Raw genomic sequence first — 16,103 nt, forward strand, 5'->3', positions numbered from 1 at the left:
ACTTTTTCTCATTTGCTATTGCTTCCCCAAGGCAACAAAAAAGTTTTATGTCATTAGGAAACCGCAAAAAGTAAAAACATCTCGAAAAATGTCAGTCAAGCACTACCAGTAGCTGCAATCAAAACCTGCAAAATGTGACAAATCAGGCGCATCTCCAGGTGGCCATGGTTTCAGATATTAATAACTATATTTGATTTAATTCGCTCTGCTTTGCTTTTTTGCTTGGCATTGAGTACTTTTTGTAGTATTAATAGTTTTCATTGTTATAATATAGGCTACATGCAATTTATTTTTTACTTCGATTAAAATGGACTTTTTGACAGCATCTATCAAATAGTTTCTTTCGTCTCGGATTTCGACTTCAATCTCAGCTCTTCCTTCACCATCCGGGACACTCAGAGGCAAAACTGCCAGAGAAGCAGAAGAAGATCCTCCCGCCTTAACTTGTAGCCGAATTAACTCCGACCAAACATCTAAATGATAATAGTAATAATAATTTTGACTTTTTACACAGTAACAAAACAACAACGGTGTATTAGCAATCGAAGAAAAGTAAAAATTGGTAAACATAAAAATTGATTGACGTATGAATAGTAGCCAACTAATTAACGCCAGAAAAACTATCTTTGTACACTTAGGTACCATTTCCAGATGCAGATATCTTGACAATGTGTTTAGTGTTAATTGCACAAATGCTTACAGTGCTAGGGATTTATTTTATTCAAATGTCTTAATTACTTTTGGTAATCAGCTCTTCAACTGCGAATGTCTAAATTTATTTTCATATCGTTCATATAACGTGACCATGTTATTTTTTCGAATTCCCTAACTGTCCAACGCAAGCAAGAGTTCAATCGGCAACGTTTTCAAGGCCAAGAACTAAGGCTGACTAATCAAAGCCAGAGGCAGTCACTAACCACTCTGTCACTGAATTGCTCATTTAGACGTCCAACACAATAGTTCCCAAGAAAATACTAGGACCTTTGGGACTTCGTAGCAAATTAAGGAAATCCCGTGAATAAACTAATAGTAAGAAATTTTGTAGGCCTACAATTGAGAATATTAACAAGAGTTTCACTTAACATTACTATTACAAGTATGAGGGTCTGTACGCGTCGTAGGCCTATTTCTTTGAAAAGGATTTGCTACTATGAAAAGGTTGGAAATAACTAGTCTAACAGAGTTTTGTAAAGATCATAGAAACGTTTTAGTCAAATTAGTGAGTTGTTGCCGAAAGCAAAGACGAGTATTTAAAAAAACAACAATTTTATGTCTTCAAGATAGAGAACCATTTGTCATAGCACATGACTAGGGAACTGTGTTCCGAAAGCTAGTGTAATTCGATATTGCCACAACGTACTCGCAGCATCAGGCTAAAACAGATCGTTAGAATCTACACTGTGAAGTAAGCAACGATCATGCTGCTAAAAGCGAAACTCAATCAATTGCATAGATATTAATGATTGTAAAATACTGTGTTGCGTTCAAAGTAATAGATTTGATCCCACGAAATTGTGATTTGCAATATTATCTTACTTACCAGGTTGGAATTGAGAACAATATATCCTTTCCATCTTAACCCGAACAATAAGCTGAAAAGTACATGAAACAAAATAAGGAAAACACAAAAGTGCTAGGCCTACAAGTTTTATAATGGCCTACAAGTTTTATAATGGCCTACAAGTTTTATAATGGCCTACAAGTTTTATAATGGCCTACATGTTTTATAATGGCCTACAAGTTTTATAATGGCCTACAAGTTTTATAATGGCCTACAAGTTTTGTAATGGCCTACAAGTTTTATAATGGCCTACAAGTTTTATAATGGCCTACAAGTTTTATAATGGCCTACAAGTTTTATAATGGCCTACAAGTTTTATAATGGCCTACAAGTTTTATAATGGCCTACAAGTTTTATAATGGCCTACAAGTTTTATAATGGCCTACAAGTTTTATAATGGCCTACAAGTTTTATAATGGCCTACAAGTTTTATAATGGTCTACAAGTTTTATAATGGCCTACAAGTTTTATAATGGCCTACAAGTTTTATAATGGCCTACAAGTTTTATAATGGCCTACAAGTTTTATAATGGCCTACAAGTTTTATAATGGCCTACAACTTTGGTAGACTACAGTATTTTAGCACGCTGCACGTACAGTTTCAATTTTTTGTTGTTCTAAACTCATGAAAGTTGTGATTTTCCGCCTAAGCAACCCCATGGTATGAGGCCAGCCCCGTCAGTTCAGTAGTTAAGCGCCCGACTCAAGATCATAGCTCTGGTTCGGTTCTCGGGGTGTGCGCTTGAGCAACGCATTTCAGGACTGTTTTCCTTTCAGCGGCATTTAGTGAATGGAATAATTCCCAGGCAACAACATTTCAACAATCGAAAACTTCACTTTGCCAATCTCGGTAACCAGCTCGGAGTCAAAAACATCTAAAAGTATGCGAACCTACCAGGAATAACCAACCAAAGGTTTTGTCAGTTTGAGAATAAAGATTCAAAAACCAACCTACTAAGCCAGTAGGCCTAACAGAAGCTATTTAGATAAGCTTTTCGTTAATTTTTTACATTTTGTGGTCTGTGGAGTACTGTATAAACATCAACACAGCAAAAAGTCGATGCAAACACTAAAACTCCGGGAACAGAGCTCAAAACCTTGGCACAACTAGTTATAACAATATTATGATTTGTGTGGATTATTTACTGTTAGCGCCTGCGCCTTTTAATCTAGTTTTATTCTACAACCATGCCCTTGGGAGAACAGTCTAGGCCCGATACCAACAAGTGGTTTGGTTCTCCTTTACTAGAAACGTTTAAAAAAACAATCAAATTCAAAAGAATGTGATGATTTGTCAGTTCCAAGGCCCGCATCCAATGATACTTATTAGATCCTCCAGTCAAAGCTAGTATTTTCAACACATCATTCAGTTTATAAAAAAACAAGTAAACTTAAAAAAATCGACAAACTTGAGACTCCTTACGTCTTGAGCGTTGTCTTGGTTATAATTGAAGATGACAATCCTCAAATCAGCTTGTTCTCGTTTTTTTAACGAGTAGGGAGTGTTCAGTTGAACAAAAACATCTTTGAAAACCCTTAGTTCAGTTGGTTCAGCAACACAAAAACCATCTGCAGAAAATTTTATAATTTTAAACTCTTAGAAACATTCTGTCTGATTTTCATTTTTCTAAAAACTGACACAACACTGCTATTACTATTATTATTATTGTTTGTGTGGGCTTTAAACTACTCTTGTAGATTATAATAGTTGTAGGCCTAATAACTTTGAAAAAAAAAATGATAGAAAATGAAATACAGATTAGAATTTTCTCCAAAGCCAGGCCAACTGTATTGAATTAATTACGTAATCAGCTTGGTTTTCAATCAACCTTTTTCAAATAAAATAAAGATTACATTTTTTCATAGATCCATTTCGGAGATTTAACTCTTGTACGGAGACTTTTTTGGTAAGAAATTAACTAAAAAGAATCAATAGGCTAAATACAATCTTTAATGCTATTCAACAGAAATAGAAGCTGGAGATACATCTTCTACTATCCAAAAGTAACACCCGTCATCGGAGTTGACAAAATTGAACGCTTTTTATTTGAAACACGGTCATATTTTTTAACAACTAGTCTGCAGTTTGTTTGTAGGCTACCAGGGTCGTAACCAACAGGTGAAGGAGGGTTGGGGAAAAATCGCTCCTTCAAATTTAATTTTGCCCTTTCCAAAAAAAAAAACATGTTTTAAAATTATTATGTTTTTGTCATTATGATTCATGTTGAATGACATTTGCTCTCCCAACAGTTACTTTTGTCAGCCTAAAACTTTCTTTCTAGTTACGTCACTGGTTTGTACCTGGAGAATCATGCATGCCAATTGCGTCAATGACAAATGTTGTGATGCTGTCTCTTGCCCGTTTGAGGAAACTTCGTTCTCCATTTGATTTTCTGTTAAATAAAAGTGAAAAAATATATACTGAATCTGCTACCATACCTTTTCGTAAAAAATGACTTTCAAATTGGCAATACAACAAACTTGGCTATTTAATTCTTTCCATATTCGTAATCTATTTGTTTAACCGTTTACTGAATAGGAATTTTAAAGTAGACCTACTGTACTAGAACATATTACAGGGTGTCTAGAAATTCAATGTACTGCATCTTTTTTTTAGAAAGTTGTTTTAAAATGGGTAACCTACGTTTCTTTAGAGTTATCTTAAATAAAGCCGCGCTACTAAATTAAACGCCAGATTTTTATTTACTTTGAGTTGAATCAAATCCGATTTGTAGCCTTTGATAACTTTTTTTACTTCGTATTATTACGTTGCATTGAAAGCAGAATTGTGATGGAAGATTTGTGAGTTTATTTATGGAGCGTAATAGAGATTCTAACCTTATTACAAAACTAAAGTTTTAGCAGATTTAAACCTTTCGACCTTACTAATCCTTGTCTTACCAGTTTCAAAATGATTTTGGCTGATAGTTCTGGCAGCAGTGCAAAGAAAGCATACTATTAAACATAAATAAAAAAGACAAGATTAGAAATAAAGTTATCAGAAACAAGACACATATGGAAGATGTCATTGAATTGAAATAGCAACAAATCTGAAGTGGCAATGGGCAGGACATATAGCAAGAATGACAGACAGCAGACGAGCCAAAATAACCACAGAATGGACACTAAGACAGGCAAAAAGAACGAGGGAGACCGATAGAAGATGGCAAAATGACATTGAAGAAAAGATTGGCATCACCTGGACGAGAAGAGCGAAAGACAAAATGATGTAGAAACACATGTGGAGGTCTGCCAGCAGTGGCATGACTGGCTGATGATGATAGGCCTACTTGGGAAGCTTTAAAATTCATATAAGAGAAGCCTTACTTTTAAAGCTAACTTGTCGCGGTAGCCTATATCATGAGGACAGCGACTAAAAATCTTTTCTGCTTTTACAAGCAATTATTAGCCTGTAGTTTGTCTATATTCTTTAGAATAGCCATTATAAGATAAACTAAATCCATCCAAAATAAAAAACATTACATTTGAAGAGTTGGCCAAGAGAGTCTTTCGCTGAAGTCTGATCTCCTTAACCCGGTGACTTTGGTAGGAGCTGGTGTGGTGGTGGTCGTGGTGGTAGCTCTGGTGGAAGTAGTTGAGGGTTTGCGCTTACCGCCAGATGGCTTTAGAGAATCTATGCCATGATGAATGTTGAATTCTGGACGAAAAAAATCAGGCCGAACACCTGCTGGTCGAAGAACTGGTCGAAAAGTTGGTGCAGGTTTTGGAGCAACTGGAGGTGGGGGTCTTCGTGCTTGATTGCTAAATGAACAATACATGCATTATTATTAGCTCAGTCATAGCATTTTGTGATATAACAATGCATGACACAATAATGATTATTTTGGACTAACACAGCAAAGTTTAAAAAAAAAGCTGAATCCACTTTTTAATACAGTCCATTAATACACTTTAGAAGTTTAAATAATCTTTTGAAAGTTAGACTAAATCTTGTTGTTTCAATAGAATGAGGGTTGCTAGTTGGAACATCACAAACCAAATTTAAGAAATGTTCATAGTCGTAGTACTAGTATACGGTATATGTGTATCATAGCGGATGCGGTCTTTGATAAACTAAATAGTGAGTTCTCAATGTTGCCATCGTTCGGTATGTTTATCGTGCATACCAAAAAAAGGGTACGAAAGTATCCGATGTAAATAATGTAAAGTAACATAAGTACCTGCTGCTGCTGTCTATTTCGAACTGGTTCGTGACTTCCACTCTGTAACAAAAGTTCATTGAATATCATTATTCTCATAGCACACATAGCTGGTTACATGCAGTGGTGGGATTCAATCTATTTAGCAACCAGTTCACTTTGACTAAATTTAGCCACATTTGGCAATCCTGCGTACGGTGATTATATTAGGTCCATTCAAAAAAGTTTGCCGGGAATGGATTCTCCGAACTTGAATATTTTAGGAAGTGGCTCGGGCAAACCTTCTAAATTCCACCACTAGTAACATGTATCAAGAATAGACCAGTGGTTTTCAACCTTTTTTGCACCCTGACTCCCTTAGAGTAATCAATGTAGTCCCGTGATCCCCTATAAAAATATTAAATAAAGGCAAATTTAATGTAAAATTCAACCTCAATTGAGTCATGCCGACGTCCAGTCTATGTCTCGCTTAGTTGTTCTAAAAAGATAGATAAAGATTGATAGATCAAAACTGAAGATGCACTGAATAAGTGCGAAATATATTTTCTGTAACATCTACTGACAACTGATCCCTGTTACCTTAGCAATTGAGGTTTTAGCTTAGCTGTTCTAATGTAAACTTGGGAAATCAAAAGCATCTTATCGCCATGTTATCACCGCAAAGCTACATTTCCTATGATTATTTTCATTTTTTATCAAGCTTGGCTAGATTATAGGACACAAATTATTGATTGAAAGCTGCACTTTGCACTTTTACTGGTTGACTGACTTGCGTACAAATGCCTGTTAAAAAATCGCAAATTTATTTTTAATGACACAAACAAAATCTTTCGTGAATTTGTGGATTTGTTGAAATCAGTATTTGCGAGATGGTTGGTGCTGTATCTTTTTGAAAAGCTTGTCAATGCATGGAACTGTTTTGTAAGAGTTCCCCTCACACCTAGTTCCACTGCTAGTCTGTTCCTGGCCTTAGCCTTACTTTCAGAAAAGAAGAGAAACCAACCACTCGCAGGTACACTACAAGTAAGTCGATCTGTCGATGTAGCCTACTAGAAGGCATCGGAAGCGGTGGCTGTGCTTGCATCGTCGGAATACGAAAAAGCCATTGCTGACCAAAACTCAGATAGCTTTTTTTTCGAATGCATTTTCCTTTGTTAAGTGATTTCTGAGGGGTATGATCTCGTCTTGGGTGACATGATCGCCATCAAACACATCAATAACCTTTTTTTCTGCGAATGAATACAAGTTTCTGACAAAAGCCACATCGTCTTTTGTTGTGTCGGGAAAGTCCTAATTGATAATTACTAATCTGCGAATTGACGTTGCTATCAAGCCACTCATCTCACGTTGCACCGTGTTGTCTGAAAGAGACAGTAAATCCAGATTGCATACATATTCTATTCTTTTTGCACGGCAATAACAGTTTTTACTCTTTTCTTGCAAAAATTCATACAAAAAATGCATTAGATTTTCTGGTGTCTCACAACTTCCGGAAAAACGGCTGGCGACCCCTAGGTTGAAAACCCCTGGCATAGACCATTTACGGAAAATGCTGTTGGCATTTTGCCTATAGATACAGGTTTGTGTTTTATGACAGATCAACCAGCAACTTTGAAAAAGTAAGTGACATATTTTATTTACTTAATAAGGTTGCCGTAACAAAGGCTTTCTAAAACATAGCTGAACATAAAGTAAGTACCTAAATTCTTTTTTACAATCCTCACAACACAACTGAAAAGTGGACAAAGAGAAATGTGAACAAGAGCTTCGCGAATCACGCCAGAAGCCAACACGTCGACTGTGCGCAGGGCACGAAAGATCAATTAAACACAGCCAATCAGAAAAGAGAATTAGGAGTTTTACAAAAGTAAATATTCTACAAATGATTAAGGAAATCAATATTTACGTAGTAACAGTCCAAGGAGAAGAGTTGTCCTGGTAAGCAGCTCGCCTTTCCTCCACACTTGCTTCCGCTTCCGCTTCATTTCCTGTTCCGCTTAATCCTTGAAATTCCTTCAGCCGTCTAAGTACAACAAAATCTTGTCATAGATAGCCTAACGGAAAAACTCTCTCAAAGTGAGTAACTGACTAATTAAACTTCAATAGAAATGCCAGAAAGGAATAAATAGGTTACGGTACCATTGTTGGCCTATATACTTATTACTTATACGTAGTTTCTTGTTAAAAATCAATTTCATTTCATGATTTCTTTTGCATACGCCACTGGTTTTAAACGATATAGTACTTCTGGCCAGAGCCATTGAGAGAATAATTTAGTCCCGGTGCCAATAAAATCGTCGAGCTTCCATTCAAGATACTTATAACAACAACACACTACATTCAAAGAATACGCGATGGTTTCTTCAAGTTTCCTGGCCCTTTTCTGGGCCCGGGTCAAAATTTACCCCTTAGATCCTCCTGTCAACGCTACTGCTGCTAGCAGGTATCGCAAGTGTTGCTGATATTCTGGATGTTTTAAGCTAATCGCATCTTATTGACATATTGAATTTTGCTAGAAAACAACATTTATGCTGTGAGGCTGGTTCTTTATCCTCAAACTGAAAAAGCTTCTTAGAGAGCTTAATCCTTGCAGTTTCGCATAGCCTACTTGTTAGTTAGGAAGCTTTGAACCAGAGTGAACTTTTCAATTCTTGAAATAGTTTTACAAAAAAATGCCACCGTTGTTTTTGAAATTTTGGTTTCATGAAATGCGCTAAATTCACCAGAAAACTTCTTTCGGTTAAATTCAGGCTTAGGCTAGTTTATAATGAATTCTGTCCTGAGTTTTTATGTAATTGGTTTCTGTGATGAAATGACGTGGTTTGAAAGTGAGTAAACCTTTCAAACGCTGCTTTGTAGCAAGCGTCCCTGAATGCTTTCCAACATCCGGGATACTGGTCTTCATAATTGTCTCTACATCGAGCGCTGCGTGCTTCGCAATCTTCGTCGGCGAGGCTTTCTCTGCCCCCGTCGCGGGCACATTGAGCAAGCTTGTTAGCTTGAACCTGAGGGTCTTCAAGTATACCTGAAAAACAAAGCAGATAGGCATTTTGAAAATTTATTGTTTTAACTGAAATTGAAGACCTGAGTTGAAGATCTAGCCTACTAAAGTCCAAACTACGACTTTTGAGATACAAACGGTTAGGCTATAACAGTGGTTCTCAACCGGGGTGTCATTTACGTTTCGCAAGGGTGCCGCAAGTTATTAGAGTAGCATTATCAAATATGCGCCCAGACATTGAAAGGATTTGCGCTAAAACTCAGCGTAAATTTCGCACTGACTTTATTTGAAATGAACTTCATTAAATTGTACGTGATATGATACGGAGCTGTGGTTAGTTTTGTTTTTGCGAAAACTCTTTTCAAAATAATTTTTATATAATGCAGAAACTTTTTGGTTTGTCTGTGGGTGCCGCCAAATTATTTGGTTGTTTGCAGGGTGCCGTAAGCCGAAAAAGGTTAGGCTACCAGCGTGTGTAATAACGAAATTAAGTCGTTTTTTAAATTACATTTTGCAGGGACAGGTATTAACCAATAACCATTACACAACATATTTTGGTGAAAACTCAATTTCTATAAAATGTGACTTTAAGTACCGTATAGTTCTGCAACTCATGTTTTCATTTCTTTTGAGCATTTTCTTCGAACTAACAAATAAGACTTTTAAACTGACCAAATCTACGACAGAACTCAGGAAAGAAATTTGATTTTTGAAACTGGGTCTTTTGCCTTGCCAGCTTCTTTTTTTTAAACTAAAGCTTCTTCAATAATCAATCGCAATTACAAATTACTGATATTAACTCTATGCCTGGTTCCACGGTCAAAAAAAAGATGGAAAGCATACTTTAAAATGCCTAGAGAAGATAGTGTTACAGAATTAACAGAAGTAAGTGCACTAATTTTTTTATTCCCGAACAGCTGAGTTCAACCAATTCTTTACACTCCAGGAAGAGGAATGATATTTATAACATCAAACTTTATAGATTGAATTCTTGCTTGTATTGTGGTCTAGATCTAGACTAACAGTCTTATTTTGGCTACTTCAAACCCTTCAAATGAAAAGATAAAGGTATAAAGCTATTTCATCTAAAATGCCATTATGATAACTATAATACGTTATAATGTAATATCTACTAATAATATTATTACTTATTCTTTTGCTTAGCATTAGATATAAATTTTACTTCTTTTCTTTCGAGAGGAAGAACCGGAGCAAGATGAAGATCTTGGATTTGGAAGTGACATTCCGTAAATACTCAGGCCAGCTCCCTAAATAAAGTAGTCTTATTTCACAAAAAAATAGATTCTTTTAATAAAGCTTTGGTTATATTTTATTTAACATTTTGAAAGAAAAAGTTTATGTTACAAAATTTTGTGATTGACTAATCAAACTAGTTGGTGATAAGTATTCTTCAAAATTTCTGTCCAATTTATGTGATTAAAGGAGCTAAACTTTTTCCATTTGTTACACTCTTGTTGGTTATGTGTAGGAAAGTAGACTTTATTAAATGCTAAACAGCTAGGCTAACTTCTTTACAAATGTTTTATGCAACGGCTTTGTAAAGTGGATACTGCACGATTTGCTAAGTTGAGAAATAGGTCACCTGCAACAACTCATTGCAAGCTTTAGAAACTTGTATTTCAATCACGCTCATGTTTTTGCTTTTTACTTTCATCAGAGGAACGTTGCACTAATTCTAGAAACTATGCATGGACTTCTAAATAGTAGCATCTGGACTGGAAACGCAGTGACCAACAGAAGGCCAAACAGTTGGTACAACAGTTGGCCAACAGTGGGCCAACAGGGTTAGTTACTTGGCTGTTGGCCCACTGTTGGCCAACTGTTGTATCAACTGTTGTACCAACTGTTTGGCCTTCTGTTGGTCACTGCGTTTCCAGTCCAGATGCTACTATTTAGAAGTCCATGAACTATGCTATAAAGATTGGGGAAAAATCCACAACATTGCGGCTGAACATTGCTTGTGGAAGTTGATGGAGCTATTAGCCATAAGACACCGAGAAACTGTAAAAGACGATTCCTACCGTGAATACATCGTGAGCATTGCTTCCACCTCCACGAGTGCACCCTCTGTCATAGTCTCCCATTTTGTTGAACATCGTGCTTCTGGTGAGTCGAGTTTGTTGATGAAGAAAGTAAGCAGCTTTATCAACACCTGACAGTCCGATCATGGATGATGGCTGCCCTAAAAAAGAAGATTTGAATTTAAGAGGATTTACAGCTTTCTTTACTTTATAAAAATCGTTAAGGATTTTTATAATTTGGTTATCATGACTCATGAGCACGAAATCAGTCCAACAATTTAAAAAAAAACGTTTAAATTTTAGTAGAAAAGACTTTATTTAACGTTGAAATTAAATGAGGCTGTTCACCAGGCATTTAGTTAAATAACATAACGCGTTCCACTGGTGTAAATTAAGCTGAACTATCACAAGATGTATAAAGTGACAATCTGTTTTTATTCCGACGTTTCATCAATCAAACACGACTGACTTCTTCAGGGGGCTAGACCAGGTAGTGCTGACTACCTGTCTAGCATGACAAAACACAGGACCATGTTGCTGAAATCAACTAAACATGCAAAATAAAAATTCAACTTCTAGACAAAAAATTATCGCGCCCAAACTTTGAAACAAGAAAAATGGGCAAGCTAATTTAAACAGTTTTAAAAACCCATAAAAGAAAATTTTTTCCGAAAAATCCAAAACAAAGTGTTTTCTCTGCTACTTTTATGATTGTAGGTTACATCAAGCTTTCTTTCATGAAAAATACCTCGAATGGTAAATGGGACACTTAAATTTACTCCGGATGGTAAATGGAACACTTAAAATTACCTCGAATGGTAAATGGAACACTTGCCCCGGGCAGAACTTCATTCGGTGCCTCAACAGTTATTTCCTGAAATGCATTTTAAAGTTAATTTTCTGACATGAAAATGTGTGTTTCTCGACAGTCGAGTGTAGCAACAATTGACAGTGTTAGACATGTGTTTCGCCCATGAGGTTGGAGTCATCCGTATCGCACCACTAATTCGTGGCACAGAGTTATCGATGTTCTAATAGTAAGTATTCAACCTTGTGCTGACGCCAGGTATCTCTGCTTGTATACAAAAGACAGTGTGTTGACAAATTGAAATTCTATATAGCCTACTACTTGATGGATTGATTAAACTATAAGTTAGCTCTTTGCTATTCAGTTTGATTCTTGCTTTTGCTTGAATTTAACCATTGAAGTTATATAGCACTGAGAGTGGATTATGAAAATGTCAGGCATTTGAGCCTTTCGATTTAGGTCCCGACATGTCTGGGCCATTTCTAGTCACACAGCGTCCGCCATCATTTATTATTATTGGTCGCTTTCTTGCCATGATAACAGACAAATTCTCTTGAATTCAAACATTTTTTCCTGAAGCCAAAAACACTAATCAATAAAATCTTCGGTTTCTATCTGTAGCTGTTCTGTCCAATCGCAGTGAATGATCTCTTCGTGAAATCTAAATGCGCTTATTCACTGGCTAAAATGCCAGTTGCTTGTTGCCATGCTTTTAGTCAGGGGCGTTGAGAGGATACTTTGGGCCCGCTACCAAGGAGATCCTCATTCCTAAAATCAAGACACTTGTAAGAAAAACGCACTGTATCCAAAAAATACATGGTGGTTTTTTCAAGTTCCCGACCCCCTTAAAAAGGTGACCGGCCCCTAATATCATCCCTGGCCCGGGTCAAAAAATACCCTCTAGACCTCTCTGTCTCTGATACTGCTTCTAACGAGTGGGTTGGAAATAAATTATTAATTTAAATAAAGTAATTAGGTTACAATATCTTTCGTGTTCGTTGGTAGGTTTATCTTACGTGTTTGCATTGATCGACAACATCAAGCCAAACAGATGAAGATACAAGCTCACTGCCCGAGTGGTAATAAGCGACCACTCTTGCTGCCGGAACCATAGACTGTAAAATGGTAAGTCGCTGTGTGCTTTCTCTAGTCCCAGAGTTAGGTTGGTTACTGCCAGTCGCCACAACCACGCCCCTGGCGAGCACCTGCAAATGTATATTATTTAAAACAGGAATTAAATACTTGTTTTAACTACTATAGGTGATTTTGGAGCTCTAGTGGCCTTGCTTAGAAGAGCCTTTAACTAACTGAAACCGCCACTGAGAACAAAAGTTTTGAAAAGAGGTAAACTTACCCTCTAAAAGTAAATTTCACTTTTTAAGGGTGTAAAGTTACTAAAGAAACAAAACTACATAAAACACTTTGCTTAAAAAGACCTGAGAAGGTTAAGTTTATAATAAATTAAAGTACAAGTAGGCTATTAAGTATACAGTATACAGGCTAATTACCATATAGCGAATTTGAGAAGGAGTGTTGGGGAGATATTGGAACGTTAAGAAGTAGTTTCCTTGTCCAACGCGTGCTGGGTCATTTGGAATATTAATCTGAAAAGTCACAAATGATTATTGTAAAGTAAAATTGGATTGTAAATTTGCTGTCATCATCCAAATTTGTTCTTTTTGTGACGTAAACAATCGGTTTTGTCGTTTTTACCTTTTCCAAACCCTTGCTATTTTATGGCAAGTGATATTGTTTTTTTTGTGTTGCTGATCAGAAACAAAAAGCAAGGATGAAAAAAATCGGTGATTTTCTAAAATCTCTACAAATACAATACACACCCAACTATCAAAAGCAAAGCTCACCAAAGAAAAATCCTGCAAGCAAAAAACACTGGGTCATAAATGGGGTTTCGTTACGTGCTAGGTTCAGAAATGTACCTTATTAGATCCACCTAACCAAACATTCGCGCATGTTTGGATCTCTTACCACATTTTCCATTTTTCTGCGTGATAGTATCGCAGTCAATCAATCAGTATTTTTGCATTGATTCAATGTCTGGTTACTGGTCACAGCGGTAAACCATAATCTCTTCGTGGGAAAATTGTAACGTAAGATTCCCGAATCCGTTCGTCTGTATGTACAGTAATGACCGAAAAACAAACACTCTTTTGAAACGTCTTTTCAAAAAGTGTATTCCTGTGAAATTAGCCCGCGGTTATCGAAAATGAAACGCAACACCGTACGCCTCTAAAAACTGTCACTACAATACAAACTACTTAGATAAAGACGGAATTTTTGTCCAGCTAGCAAGCACTAAGCCAACAGTTAAATGTGCGACTAACTCTCAAGCAACCATTTCACGAATGACCAGAATAAATAGCAATATCTCAAACTCACGTACGCAATACTGTGACGCAATAATGAAAGACATTGTCACGCAATTCAAACAAATGTTCAAAGCTGGTGATCCAATGTTTCATGTTTAAACAGGTTTGACACAAGTCTTACGAACGATGGTGCAATTTTGGCTCATTTTCTAGCAACTTCCATGACGTAAGATGCCAGCTAGGTTAAGTAGACCATAACGGTTTTTATATGACGTTTGAAATGAAAATTGTCCGTAACATAGCGACCCCTAGTTATGACAGTCTAACATGGCATAACTAGTTACGTAGAGCCAATTTAAAAATTAGACTGATCACGTATTGTAATAGAGTAGTTTTATTTCAATACCGGACACCTAAATGATGACAAAACAAATTGTTTAAAAGGATCAAGAGCTACCTAAATGATACCAGCATGCCCGGAAGGTATTGTAATAATTCTTGAAAACCCATCCAATTTCTCGTGTGTTTCAGGAATTCTGGAAGCTAGCAGAAACTCCAAATGAGTTTTGTAATAAATTAAAACATTTCTCTTGAAGGCCGCATGGAAAAGTTGCTAGTTCTGCGTAGTTTCTACATACTGTATAGTGGCAAAGAAATTAATTAAAATAAATCGCTTTAACTACGACAATAATATAAACTAGTTGTCTGAGACACGTGTTGTACCTGCAGGAAGCTGTTGCTAGGTGACGAATAAGGAAGAAGATTGATAGTGACGCGTGATTGGTCGACGTCAGCTACGTTGTCAAGAGCGGTAGAGATGGTGATGACCTGATTGGACAAACAAAATTTTCATCTCTGGTTCCACAATTGTTCCTTGCGAGTTTTTTTAGTTTTAAGTAGCTACAACAACACTTCTGCTCAGGTGCATCACTTTTGCTTGGCTGTATAGCCATTTTAGCCTAGTGCTATTTTCTACATGTCCTACAAGTCAGCAGCAAGAGCGTAGCCACTTGGAGGAGTAATTAACCCTCAAAATTTTGTCTTGCCCCCTCAAAATCAAAAAAGAACTTTCTAACTACAGTACGTCGCTGGTTAGCAGCAGCATTTAGTCTACTGCAATGAATAAGTTACTTGTCGATTTCATACAAAACAAATGTATTATTGATTTTTTTCATACGTGTTATTATGCCTTGATGTGACTGAGGTTAGGTTTCACAAGCTGTTTTATTAATTGTGATGGTTATGTTCTTTCTTTGTCAAAGTAAGTAAGTTTGGAATAATACAGTAATGCGTAAAAACAATAACAAGAATAATAAGACTAATAGAATAATTATGCGTCTACAGTACACGACAAATACGATAATGTGATTGAACAATGTATAGCACAGTCGCTGTAAAATCTTAGCTATTGTAAAGGGACAAAACTAAATACATAACATTAGTATCACTAGATTTCGAACAATTTTAGTTCATGAAATAAAAATGTTAAAAGCCAATATGTCAGCTGATTGCATACAATATCAACTGTAATAACAATTGCATAAAGTTGAAAACGTAAATTGAACTAAAAGCAATTCAAGGTTTGTCACCTGAGCATTTCCCCCAACAAAATCAAGTCTTGTCGATATTTCACCTTTGTCGTTAGTTGCTAAGCGAGTTGCTGCATTGCTTGAGCCAACTAAACGAAAAAATCTCTAAAGTAAAGTCAAAGTTTCCAAAAGCAGAGTAGAAAAAATAAAGAAAATACATAATACGAAAAACTCTTATTAAAACTTGACTTCAGCTGAAGCAGGCGTGAGCTCACATGTCTCATGCTTTGGAAAAAGTTGATTGATTGATTTGATTGAATCTGTATCCTTGGACTGACAAAGCTTTTTTGAGAGCTTAATCCTGGCAGTTTCACATACCTGTAGAGTTTTTGAACCCTTGACGTAGGGCAGGTTACCGAGTTTGACAGAGTGAAGTTTCCGATTGTTGAAGTGTTTTATTTTTAAATCATTGTATGCGCTAGATCAGGGCTTCCCAAACTGGGGGTCGCGACCCCGCAAGGGGTCGCGTATAGAGCTTCATGGGTCGCAAAGAGTGTACCAATTTTACTCAAAGTACTGAATATTAACACTTCTGTGCAAGTTATTAACTGTATTGAGAGTCGAACATTCAGTACGCCTATTTTTGCAAATTGATGTGGTAAAACGGAATGGGAA

The 16,103-nt window shown here is 36.4% G+C and overlaps 1 protein-coding gene across 1 annotated transcript in view; it reads right to left on the reverse strand.

Annotated features, from left to right (window-relative positions):
- Positions 1-16,103, reverse strand: part of LOC145786550 (complement C3-like) — a 53,966-nt gene that overhangs the window by 24,448 nt on the left and 13,415 nt on the right. Inside the window, exons 14-28 of the mRNA XM_082598228.1 lie at positions 15,489-15,577; positions 14,623-14,727; positions 13,081-13,176; positions 12,589-12,777; positions 11,575-11,638; positions 10,765-10,925; positions 9,906-9,990; positions 8,560-8,746; positions 7,628-7,744; positions 5,743-5,784; positions 5,045-5,323; positions 3,863-3,954; positions 2,985-3,130; positions 1,541-1,592; positions 298-473 (exon numbers count right to left, since the gene is read on the reverse strand). Of these exons, the coding sequence (XP_082454354.1) occupies positions 298-473; positions 1,541-1,592; positions 2,985-3,130; positions 3,863-3,954; positions 5,045-5,323; positions 5,743-5,784; positions 7,628-7,744; positions 8,560-8,746; positions 9,906-9,990; positions 10,765-10,925; positions 11,575-11,638; positions 12,589-12,777; positions 13,081-13,176; positions 14,623-14,727; positions 15,489-15,577 (1,880 nt within the window). The remainder of the gene's footprint in view (positions 1-297; positions 474-1,540; positions 1,593-2,984; positions 3,131-3,862; positions 3,955-5,044; positions 5,324-5,742; positions 5,785-7,627; positions 7,745-8,559; positions 8,747-9,905; positions 9,991-10,764; positions 10,926-11,574; positions 11,639-12,588; positions 12,778-13,080; positions 13,177-14,622; positions 14,728-15,488; positions 15,578-16,103) is intronic.

The sequence above is a fragment of the Aplidium turbinatum genome, chromosome 2 (genome assembly GCF_918807975.1).
Source record: "Aplidium turbinatum chromosome 2, kaAplTurb1.1, whole genome shotgun sequence".
In the NCBI taxonomy this organism is placed as follows: Eukaryota; Metazoa; Chordata; class Ascidiacea; order Aplousobranchia; family Polyclinidae; genus Aplidium; species Aplidium turbinatum.